General features: G+C 43.6%; 1 protein-coding gene across 1 annotated transcript in view; it reads left to right on the plus strand.

Moving 5' to 3' along the window:
- LOC121544574 (N-lysine methyltransferase SMYD2-A) overlaps positions 1-24,893 on the plus strand; it is a 68,709-nt gene that overhangs the window by 22,161 nt on the left and 21,655 nt on the right. The window contains exons 3-5 of the mRNA XM_041854531.2: positions 6,078-6,188; positions 6,492-6,552; positions 18,582-18,706. Coding sequence (XP_041710465.1) covers positions 6,078-6,188; positions 6,492-6,552; positions 18,582-18,706 — 297 coding nt within the window. The remainder of the gene's footprint in view (positions 1-6,077; positions 6,189-6,491; positions 6,553-18,581; positions 18,707-24,893) is intronic.

Genomic DNA, 24,893 nt, shown 5'->3' on the forward strand with positions numbered 1-24,893 from the left:
ATATGGTATTGGACCATAAACAGATATGGCTCATTAAACTTTACGGACCAAATAATGATGATCCACAATTCTTTGACAATATATATAATAAATTATCAAGCCTGCAAGCAACTCAAGACAATATTATTATGGTGGGGGATTATAATACTGTTTTAAATAGCTCAATGGACCGAAAAGGAAATCACACCACAAACAATCACCCACATGCTCTTAAGGAAATTGTGAATGTCATGGATACATTAGAACTAGTAGATATATGGAGGCTTAAATATGCTGATCTAGTGAGATATACATGGCGGAGACTGAATCAAGCTAGTCGTCTTGACTTCTTTCTTATCTCATTCTCGTTGGCACCAAAAGTAAAAAAGTGTTGATAGGGGACAGAATGCGGTCGGACCATCATATAATAGGCATATACATTTCTCTGACTGAATTTCCACGTGGGCGAGGATATTGGAAATTTAATCAAAGCCTATTGGATGATAATTTATTTATAATTAGAACAAAGGAATTTATAACTGACTTTTTCCAACATAACATAGGTACAGCGAATCCCCTTATTGTATGGGACACCTTTAAATGTGCCTTTAGAGGCCATGCAATTCAGTACTCATCTCGAAAACAAAAGCAATTTAGGTCAAAAGAGTTTATACTAAGAAAGGAAATAGAAAGTCTAACAGAACAGATAGATGGCAATAAAAACTGTAACATAGAGGCTCAGGAATAAATTAGAGGAAAAACTAAAAGAAATGGAAAAACTTATTCAAGAAAGATCAAGTGTAATATATTATAAAAATAAAGCAAACTGGATGGAATATGAGAAAAATGCACAAAATTCTTTTTTAATCTTCAACATAGGAATGCTACCAAAAGAACTTAATGAAACTGGTTACAATTGACGGAGTCACCCATAATTCACCTAATGATATTTTGAAGGAAGAAACAAAGTACTTTAAGCATATGTTTTCTTTTCAGTACGCCTCCATCTCCCTCTAACTGAAGCTAATTGTAGAGATTTTTTTTCTATTGATAATGTCAAATTAACAGCCACACAGAAAGACTCATGTGAAGGTGAAATTACAGAGGAGGAACTTCTGGATGCAATTAAAGACTTTAAGTCCGGGAAAACTCGGGTTGGATGGCATACCAATCGAGGTATACCAAACCTTTTTTGATATACTAAGAGGACCGTTATTAGCATGTTTTAACCACTCCTATGTAAATGGTAGATTATCTGACACTCAAGAAGAAGGTCTGATCTCATTATTACTGAAACAGGATACATGTGGAAAATATAAAGATCCAGTCCATTTACAAAATTGGAGGCCCCTCACACTTCAGTGTTGTGATGCAAAAATCCTAGCAAAATGTATAGCGCATAGAATTAAAAAGGTATTGTCGGATATTATTCATTCTAATCAGACAGGTTTTTTACATGGAAGATACATTGGAGATAATATAAGGCAAGTATTGGAAACAATAGAACACTATGGAAAATATGGGAAACCAGGCCTGCTATTCATAGCAGACTTGAAAAGGGCATTTGATAAAGTTCGACTGGGATTTATATATAAATGCCTGGAGCATTTCAATTTTGGAGAATCTCTTATAAAATGGGTCAAAATCATGTATAGTAACCCTAGGTGTAAAATAGTAAATAATGGCTATTTCTCAGAAAGTTTTAAACTGTCAAGAGGAGTGAAACAAGGTTGTCCACTATCGGCATATCTATTTATTGTGGCCATCGAGATGTTAGCTATTAAAATCAGATCCAATAATAATATCAGAGGATTAGAAATACAGGGCTTAAAAACAAAGGTGTCATTGTACGCAGATGATTCATGTTTTCTTTTAGATCCACAACTAGAATCCCTCCACAGCCTCATAGAGGATCTAGATACATTTTCTAACCTCTCTGGATTAAAACCAAATTATGACAAATGTACTATAATACGTATTGGATCACTAAAAATACAATTTTTACATTACCATGTAGTTTACCAATAAAATGGTCTGATGGTGATGTGGATATACTGGAATACATATCCCAAAGGAAATAAATGATCTCACTTCAATAAATTTTAATAGAAAGTTAGCAAAAATAGATAAGATCTTACTACCATGGAAAGGAAAATACCTGTCAATTTGTGGAAAAATCACCCTGATTAACTCTTTAGTATTATCCCAGTTTACCTATTTGCTTATGGTCTTGCCTACGCCTAGCAAACAGTTTTTTAAATTATATGAGAGAAAAATATTCAATTTTATTTGGAACGGCAAGCCAGACAAAATTAAAAGAGCATATTTATATAATGAATATGAATTCGGAGGACAGAAATTATTAAATATTAAAGCATTAGACCTATCACATAAATCTTCAGTCATCCAAAAGTTATACTTAAATCCGAACTGGTTCTCAAGCAAATTAGTAAGATTGTCTCACCCACTGTTCAAGAAAGGCCTTTTTCCCTTTATTCAGATTACAACCTCTCACTTTCAGTTATTTGAAAAGGAAATAATCTCCCAAATGTCACTATTTCTAAAACAAGCCATAGAAAGTTGGTTGCAATTTCAATTTAATCCTCCAGAAATGACAGAACAAATAATGCAACAAATATTGTGGTTAAATTCAAATATACTAATTGACAAAAAAAGCTTTATTTTTTGACAGAATGTTTAAAAAAGGTATAATCTTCGTAAATGATATCATCGGTAGGACTGGTGGAGTTATGTCGCACATGCAGCTAACAAAAATATATGGAAATGTCTGCTCTACCCAAAATTACAACCAAATAATTGCAGCCTTACATAAAAGTGGAAGAGGAAAGTTGAAGGGGGAGAAAGTAAGGAACTTGTCTGTCGGCCTTGCATTAAAGAACATAATTGGTTAAGGGAAAACTGTGATAAATAAAAAAAGTATATCAGTTTCACTTAAGGACCAAAGGATTGACAGCCGTCCCATATAGATTACAAAATAGTTGGGAAGAGATCTTTGACATACCGATCCCATGGCATAGTGTTTATGAACTGACACATAAAACGACATCGGATTCAAAAATTAGAATCTTTCAATTTAAATTATTATATAAAATTCTTGCTACCAATAGAATGTTATTTATATGGGGGATACAATCTTCCCAGCTCTGCAGATTTTGCTGTGAAGAGATAGAATCATTAGATCATTTGTTTTGGTTCTGTCCATTTGTAGCTTTGTTTTTTGGACACAGGTCCAGGAATGGCTAAAGGATTGCAATATTTACCTGGAACTAACCTTGCAGATAGCATTACTGGGTGATCTGAAAAGTCATAGTCAATCAATCAATAATATAATAATACTTTTAGCAAAAATGTTTATTTTTAATTCACAATCTGTAGAAGCAATGAGAATAGAAAGGTTCAGAACTTTTGTAAAACATCACAGTACGTTGAAATATATATGGCAAATAGAAATCCTATATGGATGGTGTTAAGAGATAGATGGGAGGTATTGAATAGAGTTGAAGGATGGGACTAATAACAAATAACAACAAATAATAACAAAGATAGCTACTAATGTAAGCATACTGTGTCCATAATAAGTATATAGGTTGTATGTTGGGAGCTTTTGGGAAAGAGCACAGTTAGAAAGATATGGCATTTAGAAGCAAACCGGATGGACATCATGAAAATGATCGGAGAGGTTGAGAGTAGAAGAAGTTCACGAGCAAAAAAATCAATAAATAAATAAATAAATATATATATATATATATATATATATATATATATATATATATATATAGAATTATTGTAAAATTAACTCTGTCCATAAGGTGTAGATAGTAAGTATAGACCGGAAGTAGAGGCCTGGGCGTTGTTGTTCACTAATTTACTCCAAGTAGGGAAAGGATGGTGGGGTTGAAAAGTAATAAAGGGGAATATATATATAAAAAAATATAAAAAAAACATGGGGGATTGGAAGTGATGCAGACAATTACATTGATAGAAGATACAATCTATCTGCAATATTAAGCTGATCCATTAATAAATAAATAAAATAAAATAAAAAATAATAATAATGGTGAGCGAGCATTGCAGCGTTTCCTTTTCAACAACCGACTCCCGTTTGGTTGAGCGTCCTCCACCTCATTCCTAATTACTTTTAGCAATGTTTAATTTGAAGAAAAGTGCTTTATTGGTGGTAATGTGATGCTTTTCTATACAGATATCTTATATATATTTATTATTATATATCTTATCTTATTTTCTTCCCAAGACTAATCGCATGTGGAAAATGTCTGGCTTCATGTTCCCTGCAAGGAACCTTTTTTTTTTTTTTTTTTTTACATCTGGCCCCCATACGAATATACACTACATGACCAAAAGTATGTGGACACCTGCTTGTCGAACAACTCATCCCAAAATTATGGGCATTAGTATGGAGTTGGTTCAGATATGCATCTGTTGGTCACAGAGACGTAAAATAAATAAATAAATGGGCCTCAGGATCTCGTCACGGTATTTTGGTGCATTCAAATTGCCATCGATAAAATGCAATTGTGTTCGTTGTCCATAGATTATGCCTGCCATCAACTTGAGACATCTGTAGCATTGTGTTGTTTGACAAAACTGCACATTTTAGTGGCCTTTTATTGTCCCCAGCACAAGGTGCACCTGTGTAATGACCATGCAGTTTAATCAGCTTCTTGATATGCCACAGTTGTCAGGTGGACAGATTATCTTGGCAAAGGAGAAATGCACACTAAAAGGGCCGTAAACAAATTTGTGCACAACATTTGAGAGAAATAAGCTTTTTGTGCATATGGAACATCTCTGGGATCTTTTATTTCAGCTCATGAAACATGGGACCAACACTTTACATGTTGCGTTTTATATTTTTGTTCAATGTATTTTAATGCAGTAATCTTGGTTTTCATTTGAAACATATATTATTTTTATATGTCACTTGTTTGTATCAATTGTGGCAAAGACATTGGCAACTTTGTATTTGTAGTCAACTTCGTTCTGAAGTTATCGGCGGTCACAGAGAGACCGAAATAATCACATGGTTAATCCATGTTTAGCAGAGATCTGAGTATAAAGTGATGCGGAGGGCAAAAAGCATTGAAAGACGCACTTAGCTGTTCTACGGGTGGTCTGGGGCAGGCGTTAGATTACGAGCGTTTTTCAAGTGCAACGTTAACGATTGTTTTGGGAAACAGCTTGGAGATTTGGAACGATGCTCCTACAAAGGTTTTAACGATGAACTTAGCCTTAAGATGCTTTTGGGAAACCTGGCCCAGCGCTCTCCAACCCTGTTCCTGGAGAGCTACCCTCCTGTAGGTTTTCACTCCAACTCCAATCAAGCGCAGCTGATCCTAATAATAAACTGGTTGATAAGATGAACCAGGTTAGTTACATCTGGGGTTAGAGTGTAAACCTACAGGAGGGCAGCTCTCCAGGAACAGGGTTGGAGAGCCCTGGTGTAAACCTACAGGATGGTAGCTCTCCAGGAACAGGGTTGGAGAGCCCTGGTGTAAACCTACAGGAGGGTAGCTCTCCAGGAACAGGGTTGGAGAGCCCTGGTGTAAACCTACAGGATGGTAGCTCTCCAGGAACAGGGTTGGAGAGCCCTGGTGTAAACCTACAGGAGGGTAGCTCTCCAGGAACAGGGTTGGAGAGCCCTGGTGTAAACCTACAGGATGGTGGCTCTCCAGGAACAGGTGTAGGGTATGGTACTGATGACAACACCAGGGTTGTGGATTTGATTCCAGAATAGGCCATATATACTAAAGATGTCAACATCAATTCTGTAAGTCGCTCTGTCTGGATAAAAGCTTCTGCTAAATTACCATTATTATTAGTACAGCATTTAGGAAGATGTGAATCAGACAGGAAATAGTTATTGTGGTTGCCATGACAATCTATAAAGCCTCTGGCTCTCTGTCAGAAAATGTTTTAGAACAGATAGTAGTTTGTTTGCCAAGGCAAGGGGGGGCGACGCAACAGATGGCTTGCCTGTGGACTTGTGTCCTTGAGTAAAGCATGTCTCTAATATATTCTGTCTCTCTCTTTACACACACCTACCTGTGTACCCCTAGAAGGGAGACTGGCCCATGCACAAGTTGGAGTGTACAGCCATGTGTTCCTATGGGGAGAACTGGTGTCCATCAGAGACCGTCAGATTGGTGGCCAGAATCATCATGAAACAGGTGGGTGTGGGTGGGTGTGTGTGGGTGGGGGATGTGTATGTGTGTGTGTGTGTGGGTGGGGATGTGTGTGTGGGTGGGGATGTGTGTGTGGGTGGGGATGTGGGTGGTGTGTGTGTGGGTGTGTGTGTGTGTGGGTGGGGATGTGTGTGTGTGGGTGGGGATGTATGTGTGGGTGGGGATGTGTGTGTGGGTGGGGGATGTGTGTGTGTGTGTGGGTGGGGATGTGTGTGTGTGTGTGTGTGGGTGGGGATGTGTGTGGATCTATTCCCCCTAAATGTGTTCTGCTTTGTCTCTCTTCTCCAGAAAGTAACAACAGAGCGGACACAGTCAGAGAGGCTGTTACTCCTCAGCGAGTTTGAAGCTCGTAAGTACACAGATTAGACACACAGTATCAAAACTCCCAAAGGTTTTTCAGAAATCCTAGTTGGAAGATTCCCGGAATCATGAGGGAATAAGCAGGAATTCCGGAGTCCTCCAACCGGGATTTCTGGAAAACCAGGGAATATAACTGCTTTATGATGCTACTGTAGCTATAACTGCTTTATGTTGATGCTGCTGTAGCTATAACTGCTTTATGTGATGCTGCTGTAGCTATAACTGCTTTATGATGATGCTGCTTTAGCTATAACTGCTTTATGTTGATGCTGCTGTAGCTATAACTGCTTTATGTTGATGCTGCTTTAGCTATAACTGCTTTATGTTGATGCTGCTGTAGCTATAACTGCTTTATGTTGATGCTGCTGTAGCTATAACTGCTCTATGATGCTGCTGTAGCTATAACTGCTCTATGATGCTGATGTAGCTATAACTGCTTTATGATGCTGATGTAGCTATAACTGCTTTATGATGATGCTGTAGCTATAACTGCTTTATGATGATGCTGAAGCTTTAACTGATTTATGTTGATGCTGTAGCTATAACTGCTTTATGTGATGCTGCTGTAGCTATAACTGCTTTATGTTGATGCTGCTGTAGCTATAACTGCTTTATGTTGATGCTGCTGTAGCTATAACTGCTTTATGTTGATGCTGAAGTTTTAACTGATTTATGTTGATGCTGCCGTAGCTATAACTGATTTATGTTGATGCTCCTGTAGCTATAACTGCTTTATGTTGATGCTGCTGTAGCTATAACTGCTTTATGTGATGCTGCTGTAGCTATAACTGCTTTATGTTGATGCTGCTGTAGCTATAACTGCTTTATGATGCTGCTGTAGCTATAACTGCTTTTTGTTGATGCTGCTTTAGCTATAACTGCTTTATGTTGATGCTGCTGTAGCTATAACTGCTTTATGTTGATGCTGCTGTAGCTATAACTGCTTTATGTTGATGCTGCTGTAGCTATAACTGCTTTATGATGCTGCTGTAGCTATAACTGCTTTTTGTTGATGCTGCTTTAGCTATAACTGCTTTATGTTGATGCTGCTGTAGCTATAACTGCTTTATGTTGATGCTGCTGTAGCTATAACTGCTTTATGTTGATGCTGCTGTAGCTATAACTGCTTTATGATGCTGATGTAGCTATAACTGCTTTATGATGATGCTGTAGCTATAACTGCTTTATGATTATGCTGAAGCTTTAACTGCTTTATGTTGATGCTGCCGTATCTATAACTGCTTTATGTTGATGCTGCCGTAGCTATAACTGCTCTATGATGCTGCTGTAGCTATAACTGCTCTATGATGCTGATGTAGCTATAACTGCTTTATGATGCTGCTGTAGCTATAACTGCTCTATGATGCTGATGTAGCTATAACTGCTTTATGATGCTGATGTAGCTATAACTGCTTTATGATGATGCTGTAGCTATAACTGCTTTATGATGATGCTGAAGCTTTAACTGCTTTATGTGATGCTGCTGTAGCTATAACTGCTTTATGTGATGCTGCTGTAGCTATAACTGCTTTATGTTGATGCTGCTGTAGCTATAACTGCTTTATGTTGATGCTGCTGTAGCTATAACTGCTTTATGTTGATGCTGAAGTTTTAACTGATTTATGTTGATGCTGCCGTAGCTATAACTGATTTATGTTGATGCTCCTGTAGCTATAACTGCTTTATGTTGATGCTGCTGTAGCTATAACTGCTTTATGTGATGCTGCTGTAGCTATAACTGATTTATGTTGATGCTGCTGTAGCTATAACTGCTTTATGTTGATGCTGCTGTAGCTATAACTGCTTTATGTGATGCTGCTGTAGCTATAACTGATTTATGTTGATGCTGCCATAGCTATAACTGATTTATGTTGATGCTCCTGTAGCTATAACTGCTTTATGTTGATGCTGCTGTAGCTATAACTGCTTTATGTGATGCTCCTGTAGCTATAACTGATTTATGTTGATGCTGCTGTAGCTATAACTGCTTTATGTTGATGCTGCTGTAGCTATAACTGCTTTATGTTGATGCTGCTGTAGCTATAACTGCTTTATGTTGATGCTGCTGTAGCTATAACTGCTTTATGTTGATGCTGCTGTAGCTATAACTGCTTTATGTTGATGCTGTAGCTATAACTGATTTATGTGATGCTGCTGTAGCTATAACTGCTTTATGTTGATGCTGCTGTAGCTATAACTGCTTTATGTTGATGCTGCTGTAGCTATAACTGCTTTATGATGCTGCTGTAGCTATAACTGCTTTATGTTGATGCTGCTGTAGCTATAACTGCTTTATGATGCTGCTGTAGCTATAACTATAATAGCTATAATGATATTGATAATCAGCAAAAATCCAAGATGGCAGCATGTCAAGTCGTTTGTCAAGTCGTTTGTTTGTGACTAGTACATTTTAACCTACTAATAATCTATTTATTTATGGTTGCGTAACTTCGTTGTTGCGTAGTGCAAACTATTTTATTTTTGCTGGTGTAAAGATCACGGGTCCTCCTCAACTCGGAACTTCATTACTTGAAGTTTACCAAAGTAACCCTATCTCTGGCTGGCCTGAGTTCCTCGTTAGTCCGCGGAGTGTCTTGTCCGAGCTGCTCCTTGCTCTTCGCCTGGCTGTCAGTGGCAGCTCAACCCGTTCTCTCTATCGCCCTCAACACCCAATCTACTCACACGCGCAAACACTCACATTGACTCACATACACGCTGTCCCTCTCTCCACTTACCTTCGTTGGCCTCTTGTTTTTTGGTCAGAGAAAATGACAATTTACGTGGTATTGCTTTGTGCACTGACTTTATTGAACTCTGGAGAAAAACGAACATTGTCGCAGGGTGAGTACATCTGACAATGTACTCTCGCGTCCATTAGACATTTTGTCTGCAGGAACTCGCTCTTTTTCACTCGGTCCACTCGTCCAAGTGCCGATGCATTTGTGGCATGATGTGAACAGTACGAATTTGTGTCACTACCAAAGTCTAATGGTTTTAAATGACTGTTTTGTATTGTCTGGAAACTCACTTGTAGAATTCGCTTGCAGTAGGTCTCTTAAAAAAGAGAAGCCGTGCAAGGTTATTAAACAGAGGTGCCTAGTTATTCTTCTGTTGTTGATATCAGGTAATGTGCAACCTAACCCTGGCCCTGATATGCAATGTCTCCAAACCCCCTCTGATTTTAAATCAAGATCTGGTTTTGGTATTTTTCATTTAAATGTACGCAGCCTGTTGTCAAAAATTGATGGGGTTAGGATTTGGGCTAAATCAACTGATGCTGATGTAATTGTGTTTTCGGAAACCTGGCTCAGCAAGTCTATTTTTGATAAGGATATTTGTATAAGTGGTTACAATGTTTATCGTGCAGATCGGGTTAAGAAAGGTGGGGGGGTGTGGCTATATATGTAAAATCTAAATTCCATGTAAGTGTGGCAAAGTCTGAAACTATTTGTAAACAGTTGGAATTTCTTGCTTTGAATATTGAGGTTTCAAAGGGCCTCTCTATAACTGTGATTGGCTGTTATAGACCCCCCTCTGCTCTTGGTGATGCATTTTCTTCTTTGACGCACCTTATGTCTAAACTTCTTTACAGTGAAATGATCTTGATTGGTGATCTCAACTGGTGTTGGTTAAAGCCGGTGTCTGATGATTTAAAAATGTTTTGTAATTCTATGAATCTTACCCAGTTGATTAATTCACCCACTCGCCCAAATCTTAAATGCCCTGATAAATCTACCCTGATTGATTTGATATTGACAAATGTTCCACATAAATATTCTGCGGTTGGTGTTTTTGTAATGATTTAAGTGACCATTGTGCTGTTGTTGCTGTTAGAAATACTAAGGTTCCAAAAGACAAATCCACGTTTTATTCGTAAGAGAAATTTGAAGTGTTTTAATGAGCAGGCTTTCTTTCATGATTTGTTTTATTTTGACTGGAGCAAGATTGAGCTTATCCCTGATGTGGAAACTGCCTGGATATTCTTTCATGATGGTTTTTTCCAAATAGTAAACAAACATGCACCATTCCGCAGGTTCAGGGTTAAAGGGCGGGATAATCCATGGTTTTCTTCTGAGCTGTCTTGTATTATTCACGACCGTAATCTAGCCTGGGCTAAAGCAAGGAAATCTTGTTCTGATGCTGATTGGCTTATTTTTAGGCAGTTAAGAAACAAGTGTTATTTTCTTCTCAGGAAGGCCAAGTCTGAATATTTTATGTCTGTTACCACTGATAACCTGAATGACCCTAGAAAGTTTTGGAATGCTATTAAGTCTATGTCTGGTAACAGTAATGTTAATGAATTACCGTCATGTGTTTTGAAGGACTCTTGCTATATATGACAAAACTGAAATGCTGAATTGTTTCAATGAGCACTTTGTATCATCTGGTAGGCTGTTTGATTCAGTGTCCTCTGTCTCTGTACAACCCTGTGTGGATGAACCAGTGTCCTCTGTCTCTGTACAACCCTGTGTGGATGAACCAGTGAGAGCTGGTCAAACTTTTAGTTTTCTGCCATTCTCAGTGCAGGTGGTACATAAAGCCCCTGAAATCCTTAGATCAAAGAAAGCCTGCAGGTCCTGATCTTTTGGATCCCTGCTTTTAAATCTGGCAGCTGATTTCATAGCTGAACCACTTACATATCTGTTCAATCTAACCTCTGGAATGTAATGAAATTCCAAAGATCTGGGAAATCAGCATTTGTCCGACCACTTTTAAAGGGGGAGATCAAACTCTTTAAATAATTATAGGCCAATCTCAAAGCTGTCACCCCTGGTGAAAATACTTGAAACCCTTGTAAGTGAACAGCTAAAAGAGTTTTTATTTACTAACTCTATTTTATCAATGTATCAATCGGGCTTCAGGAAGAAGCATAGCACAATTACAGCAGCCATGAAGGTTTTAAATGATATCACTGAAGCCCTTGACAAAAAACAGCACTGTGTCTCACTTTTATTGATCTCTCTAAGGCTTTTGATACAGTTGATCATGCTATACTAAGGCAGAGATTGTTGAGTGTAGGTCTTTCGAGCATGCAGTTGCATGGTTTGCTAACTATCTGTCTGATAGAACTCAGTGCACTCAATTTGATGGGCTTATGTCTGTTAAATTGTCTGTCCTGAATGGTGTGCCCCAGGGCTCTGTACTTGGTCCTCTCTTATTCACTATTTATATTAATGATTTAGACAAAAATGTCCAAAATGCACAACTTCATTTTTATGCTGATGATACTGTTATTTACTGTTGTGCCTCATCTCTTACAAAAAGCTTTCCAGAACTTGCAAACTGCTTTTTATACTGTTCAACATACCTTGTGTCAATTGAGGCTTATCCTCAATACTGACAAAACTAAACTAATGGTGTTTTCTAATGCAAGAAATAGACCTCTGAACCTTTCACCTGTTACTACCTGTCAGGGCAAGGAGATTGAGGTTGTAACCTCATATAAATATCTTGGAATTCTAATTGATGACGGCCTCTCTTTTAAATTGCATATTCAACAACTTACAAATTTTTTTAGCTGAAATTGGGATTTTATTTTAGGAATAAGGCCTGTTTTTCTTTTGAAGCCAGAAGGAGGCTAGTATCAGCTACATTTATGCCGTTACTAGACTATGGGGATATTTTATATATGAATGCTTCCGCTCAGTGTTTGAGATCAATTGACACTCTTTATCATGGTACTTTGAGATTTATTTTAAACTGCAAAACCCTTACGCACCACTGTACTTTGTATACCAGGGTTGGCTGGCCTTCTCTAGTCACTCGTAGGCTCAGTCACTGGTATACTTTTATTTACAAAGCCATTTTGGGTTTACTACCTTTTTATTTGGGCATTTTTATTGTTCAGAAATGTGGTGGGTACTCTCTTCGTTCACTGGACTTTATCCTGCTAACTGTTCCAAATGTCCGAACTGAATTTGGTAAAAGGTCTTTATGTACTCTGCGCCATCGTCTTGGAACACCTTACAAAATAATTTTAAACTGGAAGAACTTGTCCCGATTGGTGTTTTTAAATCTCTGATGAAGGATTTTGAGGCTGATTCCCTGACCTGTCAATGTCTTTAATTTGCTGTTTTTGATATTGTTATACTCTTGTGAATTCATGAATGGTTTTTACTAGATTACTTGTAGTTTTTCATGTTGTCTGTCTGTAATTTTTTGTAATGACTTGGTGCTGCCTATCTTGGCCAGGACGCTCTTGAAAAAGAGATTTTAAATCTCAATGAGCCCTTCCTGGTTAAATAAAGGTTAAATAAAATAAAATAAATAAATAACTGCTTCATGATGATGCTGAAGCTTTAACTGATTTATGTTGATGCTGCTGTAGCTATAACTGCTTTATGTTGATGCTGCTGTAGCTATAACTGCTTTATGTTGATGCTGCTGTAGCTATAACTGCTTTATGTTGATGCTGCTGTAGCTATAACTGCTTTATGTTGATGCTGCTGTAGCTATAACTGCTTTATGTTGATGCTGCTGTAGCTATAACTGCTTTATGTTGATGCTGCTGTAGCTATAACTGCTTTATGTTGATGCTGCTGTAGCTATAACTGCTTTATGTTGATGCTGATGTAGCTATAACTGCTTTATGATGATGCTGTAGCTATAACTGCTTTATGATGATGCTGAAGCTTTAACTGCTTTATGTTGATGCTGCCGTATCTATAACTGCTTTATGTTGATGCTGCCATAGCTATAACTGCTTAATGTTGATGCTGCTGTAGCTATAACTGCTTAATGTTGATGCTGCTGTAGCTATAACTGCTTTATGTTGATGCTGCTGTAGCTATAACTGCTTTATGTTGATTCTGCTGTAGATATAACTGCTTTATGATGCTGCTGTAGCTATAACTGCTTCATGATGCTGCTGTAGCTATAACGGCTTTATGTTGATGCTGCTGTAGCTATAACTGCTTTATGTTGATGCTGCTGTAGCTATAACTGCTTTATGCCGATGCTGCTGTAGCTATAAGTGCTTTATGATGCTGCTGTAGCTATAACTGCTTTATAATGCTGCTGTAGCTATAATGGCTCTATGATGATGCTGAAGCTTTAACTGCTTTATGTTGATGCTGCTGTAGCTATAACTGCTTTACGTTGATGCTGCTGTAGCTATAACTGCTTTATGTTGATGCTGATGTAGCTATAACTGCTTTATGATGATGCTGTAGCTATAACTGCTTTATAATGATGCTGAAGCTTTAACTGCTTTATGTTGATGCTGCTGTAGCTATAACTGCTTTATGATGCTGCTGTAGCTATAACTGCTTTATGATGATGCTGAAGCTTTAACTGATTTATGTTGATGCTGCCGTAGCTATAACTGATTTATAATGCTGCTGTAGCTATAACTGCTCTATGTTGATGCTGCTGTAGCTATAACTGCTTTATGTTGATGCTGCTGTAGCTATAACTGCTTTATGTTTATGCTGCTGTAGCTATAACTGCTTTATGTTGATGCTGCTGTAGCTATAACTGCTTTATGTTGATGCTGCTGTAGCTATAACTGCTTTATGTTGATGCTGCTGTAGATATAACTGCTTTATGTTGATGCTGATGTAGCTATAACTGCTTTATGATGATGATGTAGCTATAACTGCTTTATGATGATGCTGAAGCTTTAACTGCTTTATGTTGATGCTGCCGTATCTATAACTGCTTTATGTTGATGCTGCCGTATCTATAACTGCTTTATGTTGATGCTGCCATAGCTATAACGGCTTTATGATGCTGCTGTAGCTATAACTGCTTAATGTTGATGCTGCTGTAGCTATAACTGCTTTATGTTGATGCTGCTGTAGCTATAACTGCTTTATGATTCTGCTGTAGCTATAACTGCTTCATGATGCTGCTGTAGCTATAACGGCTTTATGTTGATGCTGCTGTAGCTATAACTGCTTTTTGTTGATGCTGCTGTAGCTATAACTGCTTTATGCTGCTGTAGCTATAAGTGCTTTATGATGCTGCTGTAGCTATAACTGCTTTATAATGCTGCTGTAGCTATAATGGCTCTATGATGATGCTGTAGCTATAACTGCTTTGTTGATGCTGCTGTAGCTATAACTGCTTTATGTTGATGCTGCTGTAGCTATAACTGCTTTATGTTGATGCTGCTGTAGCTATAACTGCTTTATGTTGATGCTGCTGTAGCTATAACTGCTTTATGTTGATGCTGCTGTAGATATAACTGCTTTATGTTGATGCTGCTGTAGCTATAACTGCTTTATGATGATGCTGTAGCTATAACTGCTTTATGATGATGCTGAAGCTTTAACTGCTTTATGTTGATGCTGCCGTATCTATAACTGCTTTATGTTGATGCTGCCGTAGCTATAACGGCTTTATGATGCTGCTGTAGCTATAACGGCTTTATGATGCTGCTGTAGCTATAATGGCTCTATGATGATGCTGTAGCTATAACTGCTTTGTTGATGCTGCTGTAGCTATAACTGCTTTATGTTGATGCTGCTGTAGCTATAACTGCTTTATGTTGATGCTGCTGTAGCTATAACTGCTTTATGTTGATGCTGCTGTAGCTATAACTGCTTTATGATGCTGCTGTAGCTATAACTGATTTATGTTGATGCTGCTGTAGCTATAACTGCTTTATGATGCTGCTGTAGCTATAACTGATTTATGATGCTGCTGTAGCTATAACTGCTTTATGTTGATGCTGCTGTAGCTATAACTGCTTTATGATGCTGCTGTAGCTATAACTGATTTATGATGCTGCTGTAGCTATAACTGCTTTATGTTGATGCTGCTGTAGCTATAACTGCTTTATGTTGATGATGCTGTAGCTATAACTGCTCTATGTGATGCTGCTGTAGCTATAACTGCTCTATGATGCTGCTGTAGCTATAACTGCTTTATGATGCTGCTGTAGCTATAACTGCTTTATGATGCTGCTGTAGCTATAACTGATTTATGATGCTGCTGTAGCTATAACTGCTTTATGATGCTGCTGTAGCTATAACTGATTTATGATGCTGCTGTAGCTATAACTGATTTATGTTGATGCTGCTGTAGCTATAACTGCTTTATGATGCTGCTGTAGCTATAACTGATTTATGATGCTGCTGTAGCTATAACTGCTTTATGTTGATGCTGCTGTAGCTATAACTGCTTTATGATGCTGCTGTAGCTATAACTGATTTATGATGCTGCTGTAGCTATAACTGCTTTATGTTGATGCTGCTGTAGCTATAACTGCTTTATGATGATGCTGCTGTAGCTATAACTGCTTTATGTTTATGCTGCTGTAGCTATAACTGCTTTATGTTTATGCTGCTGTAGCTATAACTGCTTTATGTTGATGCTGCTGTAGCTATAACTGCTTTATGTTGATGCTGCTGTAGCTATAACTGCTTTATGTTGATGCTGCTGTAGCTATAACTGCTTTATTTGATGATGCTGTAGCTATAACTGCTTTATTTGATGATGCTGTAGCTATAACTGCTTTATGTTGATGCTGCCGTAGCTATAACTGCTTTATGTTGATGCTGCTGTAGCTATAACTGCTTTATGTTGATGCTGCTGTAGCTATAACTGCTTTATTTGATGCTGCTGTAGCTATAACTGCTTTATGTTGATGCTGCTGTAGCTATAACGGCTTTATTTGATACTGCTGTAGCTATAACTGCTTTATGTTGATGCTGCTGTAGCTATAACTGCTTTATGTGATGCTCCTGTAGCTATAACTGATTTATGTTGATGCTGCTGTAGCTATAACGGCTTTATTTGATGCTGCTGTAGCTATAACGGCTTTATTTGATGCTGCTGTAGCTATAACTGCTTTATTTGATACTGCTGTAGCTATAACTGCTTCATAATGCTGCTGTATCTATAACTGCTCTATGATGCTGCTGTAGCGTCTAGAAGTGTTCTAAATGCTCTATAGATGCAGTAAAGAGGTAAATGGAACTCGACCAAAACAATGGCCATGGAAACGCGTGGGGGAAAGATCCCGAGTCTCCTCATTGCCCCCAGCAAAATCACCCTACATGTAGACTATTGTTTATGTATTTCACACTATGTTGAGCTAGAAATCTGGAGTATAATGCTTGTATGGATGTCAACCCCAACACATGTTCATGTCATCGTTACCAATCAACTGCATTACAGTTAAAAATACATTTGACTTCCACCACCGATTTCTGTATGCTAGCTATGCTAACCAGCTTATACGAACAGGAGTTAGCATTTAGCAGGCACTTCTTCTAAACCTGAAAAGGAACAACTTTTACATGTTATGCAGCGAAAACAGCCAAATATATCCAAATCGGACTTAACTGACGGATTTGACGAATGTCCACTTTGTTAGATCAGATTTGTTTAATTTGTGCCAATCTTGTCAATGGAACGTCTGCGTTCCATTGACTCCTTTACCGCATCTGTGATGATGCTGTAGCTTCTAGAAGTGTTCTAACTGCTCTATGATGATGCTGTAGCTTCTAGAAGTGTTCTAACTGCTCTATGATGATGCTGTAGCTTCTAGAAGTGTTCTAACTGCTATATGATGATGCTGTAGCTTCTAGAAGTGTTCTAACTGCTCTATGATGATGCTGTAGCTTCTAGAAGTGTTCTAACTGCTCTATGAGTGATGCTGAGCTTCTAGGAAGTGTTCTAACTGCTATATGATGATGCTGTAGCTTCTAGGAGTGTTCTAACTGCTCTATGATGATGCTGTAGCTTCTAGAAGTGTTCTAACTGCTCTATGATGATGCTGTAGCTTCTAGAAGTGTTCTAAATGCTTTCTAAAGACTAATATACAGAGTGAATGAGAGGTGGAGGGGGAGCCACCGGGCTGTCACATGGTGTGACCTACAGTAGGACTAGAGCTAGTCACATGGTGTGACCTACAGTAGGACTAGAGCTAGTCACATGGTGTGACCTACAGTAGGACTAGAGCTAGTCACATGGTGTGACCTACAGTAGGACTATTAATAGATGATCTATAGTACAGGCTCACTGCCACCTGAGGAAGGAGAGGACCCGCACACACCCAACACACCCAACACACCCAACACACACACGGTACTGAGAGAAAGGAGTATGGACAGAGTCTGTGTGGGACTGGACCCAATCCAACATGGAGGAGGCCTCTCCTTTCCTCTAGTCTAGCTGTACATAGAGGTGTATCAGGGGGTTTCTGCTCAGACTACAGGCTGCTGGCATATATCATGACCCCTCACATTGGTCACATACCTCAGAAACACATTGGCTAGCAGGTGCACCCCTCCAGCCCCCCTTCCTTCCAAGAACGTATCCCCCACTGACTGATGGCAGCACGTGGCTAAAAGAACTGAACCACCAAACTGGTAGTGCTTTAGGCTGGTGCAGCAGACTTCTAGGTTCTCACAGGTCTGTCCTAGGCTGTCTGTCTGTCTGTCTGTCCTAGGCTGTCTGTCTGTCCTAGCCTGTCTGTCTGTCTGTCTGCCTGTCTGTCCTAGCCTGTCCTGTCTGGCAACAGCTCTGGTGTACATTCCTGCAGTCAGCATGCCAATTGTACGCTCCTTCAAAACTTGAGACATCTGTGGCATTGTGTTGTGTGACAAAACTGCACATTTTAGAGTGGCCTTTTATTGTCCCCAGAACAAGGTGCACCTGTGTAATGATCATGCTGTTTAATCAGCTTCTTGATATGCCACACCTGTCATGTGGATGGATTATCTTGGTAAAGGAGAAATGATCACTAACAGGGATGTAAACAAATTTGTGCACAACATTTGAGAGAAATACGCTTTATGTGCGTATGGAACAATTTTGGGATATTTTAGTTCAGCTCATGAAACATGGGACCAACACTTTACATGTAGAGGTTATATTTTGTTCAGTATAATAATGTGACCTGAAATGGGAAGATTAATGTTTGTCTTTGCCTCTCCTCCCCCTCTACCACCACCTCTCTCTCCTCTCTCCTTCTCTCCTCTTCTCTCTCTCTCTATCTCTCTTCTCTCTCTCTTCTCTTCTCTCCTCTTCTCTTCTCTTCTCTCTTCTCTCTCCTCTCTCTCACAGACCTGGATAAGTTGGACATTGAGAAGAATGAGATGAATCAGACAGACATAGCAGCACTGCATCATTTCTACTCTAGACACATAGACTTCCCTGATGACCAAAGCCTCACTGTGCTCTTCGGACAGGTAAGGAGGATTAGGGGGTCGTTTTCATCACTATGTAGTCACAGTCAAATCAAATTGTATTGGCCACATGCGCTGAATACAACAGGTGTAGACATTACAGTGAAATGCTTACTTACAGCCCTTAACCAACAATGCATTTATTTATTTTTTTATAAAAAAAAGTAAAATAAAACAACAACAAAAAAGTGTTGAGAAGAAAAAGAGCAGAAGTAAAATAAAATAACAGTAGGGAGGCTATATATACAGGGGGGTACCGGTGCAGAGTCAATGTGCGGGGGCACCGGCTAGTTGAGGTAATATGTACATGTGGGTAGAGTTAAAGTGACTATGCATAAATAATTAACAGAGTAGCAGCAGCGTAAAAAGATGGGGTGGGGGGGCAGTGCAAATACTCTGTGTAGCCATGATTAGCTGTTCAGGAGTGTTATGGCTGCTTGACCTAGACTTGGCACTCCGGTACCGCTTGCCGTGCGTTAGCAGAGAGAACAGTCTATGACTAGGGTGGCTGGAGTCTTTGACATTTTTAAGGGCCTTCCTCTGACACCGCCTGGTATAGAGGTCCTGGATGGCAGGAAGCTTGGCCCCAGTGAAGTACTGGGCCGTACGCACTACCCTCTGTAGTGCCTTGCGGTCGGAGGCCGAGCAGTTCCCATACCAGGCAGTGATGCAACCAGTCAGGATGCTCTCGATGGTGCAGCTGTAGAATTTTTTGAGGATCTGAGGAACCATGCCAAATCTTTTCAGTCTCCTGAGGGGGAATAGGCTTTGTCGTGCCCTCTTCACGGCTGTCTTGGTGTGTTTGGACCATGTTAGTTTGTTGGTGATGTGGACACCAAGGAACTTGAAGCTCTCAACCTGTTCCACTACAGCCCTGTCGATGAGAATGGGGGCGTGTTCAGTCCTTTTTTTTTTTCCTGTAGTCCACAATCATCTCCTTTGTCTTGCTCACGTTGAGGGATAAGTTGTTATCCTGGCACCACGGCCAGGTCTCTGACCTCCTCCCTATAGGCTGTCTCATCGTTGTCAGTGATCAAGCCTACCACTGTTGTGTTGTCGGCAAACTTAATGATCGTGTTGGAATCGTGCCTGGCCATGCAGTCATGGGTGAACAGGGAGTACAGGAGGGGACTGAGCACGCACCCCTGAGGGGCCCCCGTGTTGAGGATCAGTGTGGCAGATGTGTTGTTACCTACCCTTACCACCTGGGGTGGCCCGTCAGGAAGTCCAGGATCCAGTTGCAGAGGGAGGTGTTTAGTACCAGGATCCTTAGCTTAGTGATGAGCTTAATGCTGAGCTGTAGTCAATGAATAGCATTCTCACGTAGGTGTTCCTCTTGTCCAGGTGGGAAAGGGCAGTGTGGAGCGCTGGTGCTCTCATGCATGCTTCAGTGTTGCTTGCCTCTAAGTGAGCATAGAAGTGGTTTAGCTCGTCTGGAAGTCTTGTGTCACTGGGCAGCTCGCGGCTGTGCTTCCCTTTTGTAGTCTGTAATAGTTTTCAAGCCCTGCCACATCCGACGAGCGTCAGAGCCGGTGTAGTACGATTCAATCTTAGTCCTGTACTGACTCTTTGCCTGTTTGATGGTTCTTCGGAGGGCATAGCGGGATTTCTTATAAGCGTCCGGGTTAGAGTCCCGCTCCTTGAAAGCGGCAACTCTACCCTTTAGCTCAGTGCGGATGTTGCCTGTAATCCATGGCTTCTGGTTGGGGTATGTCACTGTGGGAACAACGTCATTGATGAAGCCAGTGACTGATGTGGTGTACTCCTCAATGCTATCTGAAGAATCCCGGAACATGTTCCAGTCTGTGCTAGCAAAACAGTCCTGTAGCTTAGCATCTGCGTCATCTGACCACTTTTTTATTAACCGAGTCACTGGTGCTTCCTGCTTTAGTTTTTGCTTAAAAGCAGGAATCAGGAGGATAGAGTTATGGTCAGATTTGCCAAATGGAGGGCGAAGGAGAGCTTTGTATGCGTCTCTGTGTGTGGAGTAAAGGTGGTCTAGAGTTTTTTATTTTTCCTCTGGTTGCACATTTAACATGCTGGTAGAAATTAGGTAGAACTGATTTAAGTTTCCCTGCATTAAAGTCCCGGCCACTAGGAGCGCTGCTTCTGGATGAGCGTTTTCCTGTTCACTTATGGCCTTATACAGCTCATTCAGTGCGGTCTTAATGCCAGCATTGGTTTGTGGTGGTATATAGATAGCTATGAAAAATATAGATAAACTCTCACAGGTAGCCTGACTGGTGCGATTCACGTGGTACAGAGGTAGCCTGGCTGGGGAGACTCACGTGGTACAGAGGTAGCCTGGCTGGGGAGACTCAGGTGGTACATAGGTAGCCTGGCTGGGGAGACTCACGTGGTACAGAGGTAGCCTGGCTGGGGAGACTCACGTGGTACAGAGGTAGCCTGACTGGGGAGACTCACGTGGTACAGAGGTAGCCTGACTGGGGAGACTCACGTGGTACAGAGGTAGCCTGGCTGGGGAGACTCACGTGGTACAGAGGTAGCCTGGCTGGGGAGACTCACGTGGTACAGAGGTAGCCTGGCTGGGGAGACTCAGGTGGTACAGAGGTAGCCTGGCTGGGGAGACTCAGGTGGTACAGAGGTAGCCTGACTTGGGAGACTCACGTGGTACAGAGGTAGCCTGACTGGGGAGACTCACGTGGTACAGAGGTAGCCTGGCTGGGGAGACTCACGTGGTACACAGGTAGCCTGACTGGGGAGACTCACGTGGTACAGAGGTAGCCTGGCTGGGGAGACTCACGTGGTACAGAGGTAGCCTGGCTGGGGAGACTCACGTGGTACAGAGGTAGCCTGGCTGGGGAGACTCCGGTGGTACAGAGGTAGCCTGGCTGGGGAGACTCAGGTGGTACAGAGGTAGCCTGGCTTGGGAGACTCAGGTGGTACACCGCTTGGAGAGCTGTGACACACTGATCTGGACAGGAGGCCGTTGTAAAAGCAGTATTCAAGCAGGAATGTGCTGATCTTTGATTGGTTCTCTCAAACTTGTTTTTCTTTCCTGTGGGTTGAGACCTCCACTTTGTTTGGCTTTGAAACGGTTGTATTGGAGGTGGGCGGGGCTCAGAGGCTGTGTAGTTGTCCATGTGGTGTTTGAGTGAGAGACACAGAGGAGAACCAATCAGTAAAAAAGCACAGCCCCCTTCATTGTCGACGCATCGTGCTGACAACATCAAGGAGCCTTAAAGACTCTGAAGTCAGGAAGACTTTGAGTTTGTTGTTAGCCAGACTAACTCACAGGTGGCCACACCGTGCATTGTCAGCGCTTTGACATCGTAGTTGCTCTAGATTGGCTGTCCTCTCTCTCCCCCCCTCTCCCTCTCTCTCCCCCCTGTCCCCCTCTCTCCCCCTCTCCCTCTCTCTCCCCCTGTCCCTATCTCTCCCTCCCTTCTCTCTCCTCCTCTCCCTCTCTCTCCCCCTGTCCCCCCTCTCTCTCCCCCTCTCCCTCTCTCTCTCCCCCTCTCCCTCTCTCTCCCCCTGTCCCTCCCCCCGCCCCTCTCTCTCCCCCGTCCCCTCCTCCCCCCGTCCCTCTCCTCCTCCCGTCCCTCTCCCCCCTGTCCCTCTCCTCTCCTCTCTCCCTGTCCCTCTCTCCCCCTCTGCCCTCTCTCTCTCTCCCCCTGTCCCTCTCTCTCCCCCTGTCCTCTCTCCCCCCCGTCCCTCTTTCACCTCTCTCTTCCCCTTGTCCCTCTCTCTCCCCCCGGCCTCTCCTCCCCCTGTCCTCTCTCTCCCCTGTCCCTCCTCTCTCTCCCCCTGTCCCTCCTCTCCCCCTGTCCCTCTCTCTCCGTCCCTCTCCTCTCTCTCTCCCCTGTCCCTCTCTCCCCTGTCCCCCTCTCTCTCCCCCTGTCCCTCTCTCTCCCCTGTCCTCTCTCTCTCCCTCCTCTCCCCCTCTCTCTCTCTCCCCCTGTCCCTCTCTCCCCCGTCCCTCTCTCTCCCCCCTGTCCCTCTCTCTCCCCCTGTCCCTCTCTCCCCCCTCTCTCCCCCTGTCCTCTCTCTCCCCCGTCCCTCTCTTCTCCCCCTGTCCCTCTCTCTCCCCCCGTCCCTCTCTCTCCCCTGTCCCTCTCTCCCCCCTGTCCCTCTCTCCCCCTGTCTCTCTCTCTCTCCCCCTGTCCCTCTCTCTCTCCCCCTGTCCCTCTCTCTCCCCTGTCCCTCTCTCTCCCCCCTGTCCCTCTCTCTCCCCCTGTCCCTCTCTCTCCCCCTGTCCCTCTCTCTCCCCCTGTCCCTCTCTCTCTCCCCCCTGTCCCTCTCTCCCCCTGTCCCCTCTCTCTCCCCCTGTCCCTCTCTCTCCCCCCTGTCCCTCTCTCCCCCCTGTCCCTCTCTCTCCCCCCTGTCCCTCTCTCCCCCTGTCCCTCTCTTCCCCCGTCCCTCTCTCCCCCCCTGTCCCTCTCTCCCCCCTGTCCCTCTCTCTCCCCCCTGTCCCCTCCTCTCTCCCCTGTCCCTCTCTCTCCCCCCCTCCCCGTCCCTCTCTCTCCCCCTGTCCCTCTCTCTCCCCCTGTCCCTCTCTCTCCCCCTGTCCCTCTCTCCCCCCTGTCCCTCTCTCTCCCCCTTCCCTCTCTCCCCCCCTTGTCCTCTCTCTCCCCCTGTCCCTCTCTCTCCCCCTGTCCCTCTCTCTCCCCCTGTCCCTCTCTCCCCCCTGTCCTCTCTCTCCCCCTGTCCCTCTCTCTCCCCTGTCCCTCTCTCCCCCCTGTCCCTCTCTCTCCCCCTGTCCCTCTCTCCCCCCGTCCCTCTCTCTCCCCCCTGTCCCTCTCTCTCCCCCCTGTCCCTCTCTCCCCCCTGTCCCTCTCTCCCCCTGTCCCTCTCTCTCCCCCTGTCCCTCTCTCTCCCCCTGTCCCTCTCTCCCCCCTGTCCCTCTCTCTCCCCCTGTCCCTCTCTCTCCCCCTGTCCCTCTCTCCCCCTGTCCCTCTCTCCCCCTGTCCCTCTCTCTCCCCCCTGTCCCTCTCTCTCCCCCCTGTCCTCTCTCTCCCCCTGTCCCCTCTCTCTCCCCCCTGTCCCTCTCTTCCCCCCTGTCCCTCTCTCTCCCCCCTGTCCCTCTCTCCCCCCTGTCCCTCTCTTCCCCCTGTCCCTCTCTTCCCCCTGTCCCTCTCTCTCCCCCCTGTCCCTCTCTCTCCCCCCTGTCCCTCTCTTCCCCCTGTCCCTCTCTTCCCCCCCTGTCCCTCTCTCTCCCCCTGTCCCTCTCTCCCGTCCCTCTCTCTCCCCCTGTCCCTCTCTCTCCCCCTGTCCCTCTCTCTCCCCTGTCCTCTCTCTCCCCCCTGTCCTCTCTCTCCCCCCTGTCCCTCTCTTCCCCTGTCCCTCCCCGTCCTCTCTCTCCCCCTGTCCCTCTCTCCCCCTGTCCCTCTCTCTCTCCCCCTGTCCTCTCTCTCCCCCTGTCCCTCTCTCTCCCCCTGTCCTCTCTCCCCCTGTCCCTCTCTCCCCTGTCCCTCTCTCTCCCGTCCCTCCTCCCCGTCCCTCTCTCCCCCTGTCCCTCTCTCTCCCCCTGTCCCTCTCTCTCCCCCTGTCCCCTCTCTCCCCCTGTCCCTCTCTCTCCCCCCTGTCCCTCTCTCTCCCCTGTCCCTCTCTCCCCCCTGTCCCTCTCTCTCCCCCTGTCCCTCTCTCTCCCCCCCTGTCCCTCTCTCTCCCCCTGTCCCTCTCTCTCCCCCCTGTCCCTCTCTCTCCCCCCTGTCCCTCTCTCTCCCCCTGTCCTCTCTCTCCCCCTGTCCCTCTCTCCCCCTGTCCCTCTCTCCCCCCTGTCCCTCTCTCCCCCCCTGTCCCTCTCTCTCCCCCCTGTCCTCTCTCTCCCCCTGTCCCTCTCTCTCCCCCTGTCCCTCTCTCCCCCCTGTCCCTCTCTCCCCCGTCCCTCTCCCTCCCCCTGTCCTCTCTCTCCCCCTGTCCCTCTCTCTCCCCCCTGTCCCTCTCTCCCCCCTGTCCCTCTCTCTCCCCCTGTCCCTCTCTCCCCCCCTGTCCCTCTCTCCCCCCTGTCCCTCTCTCCCACCCTGTCCCTCTCTCTCCCCCCCGTCCCTCTCTCTCCCCCCTGTCCCTCTCTCTCCCCCTGTCCCCTCTCTCTCCCCACCCTGTCCCTCTCTCTCCCCCCTGTCCCTCTCTCCCCACCCTGTCCCTCTCTCCCCCCTGTCCCTCTCTCCCCCCTGTCCCTCTCTCCCCCTGTCCCTCTCTCCCCCTGTCCCTCTCTCCCCCTGTCCCT

The sequence above is a fragment of the Coregonus clupeaformis genome, unplaced genomic scaffold, assembly GCF_020615455.1.
Source record: "Coregonus clupeaformis isolate EN_2021a unplaced genomic scaffold, ASM2061545v1 scaf0032, whole genome shotgun sequence".
In the NCBI taxonomy this organism is placed as follows: domain Eukaryota; kingdom Metazoa; phylum Chordata; class Actinopteri; order Salmoniformes; family Salmonidae; genus Coregonus; species Coregonus clupeaformis.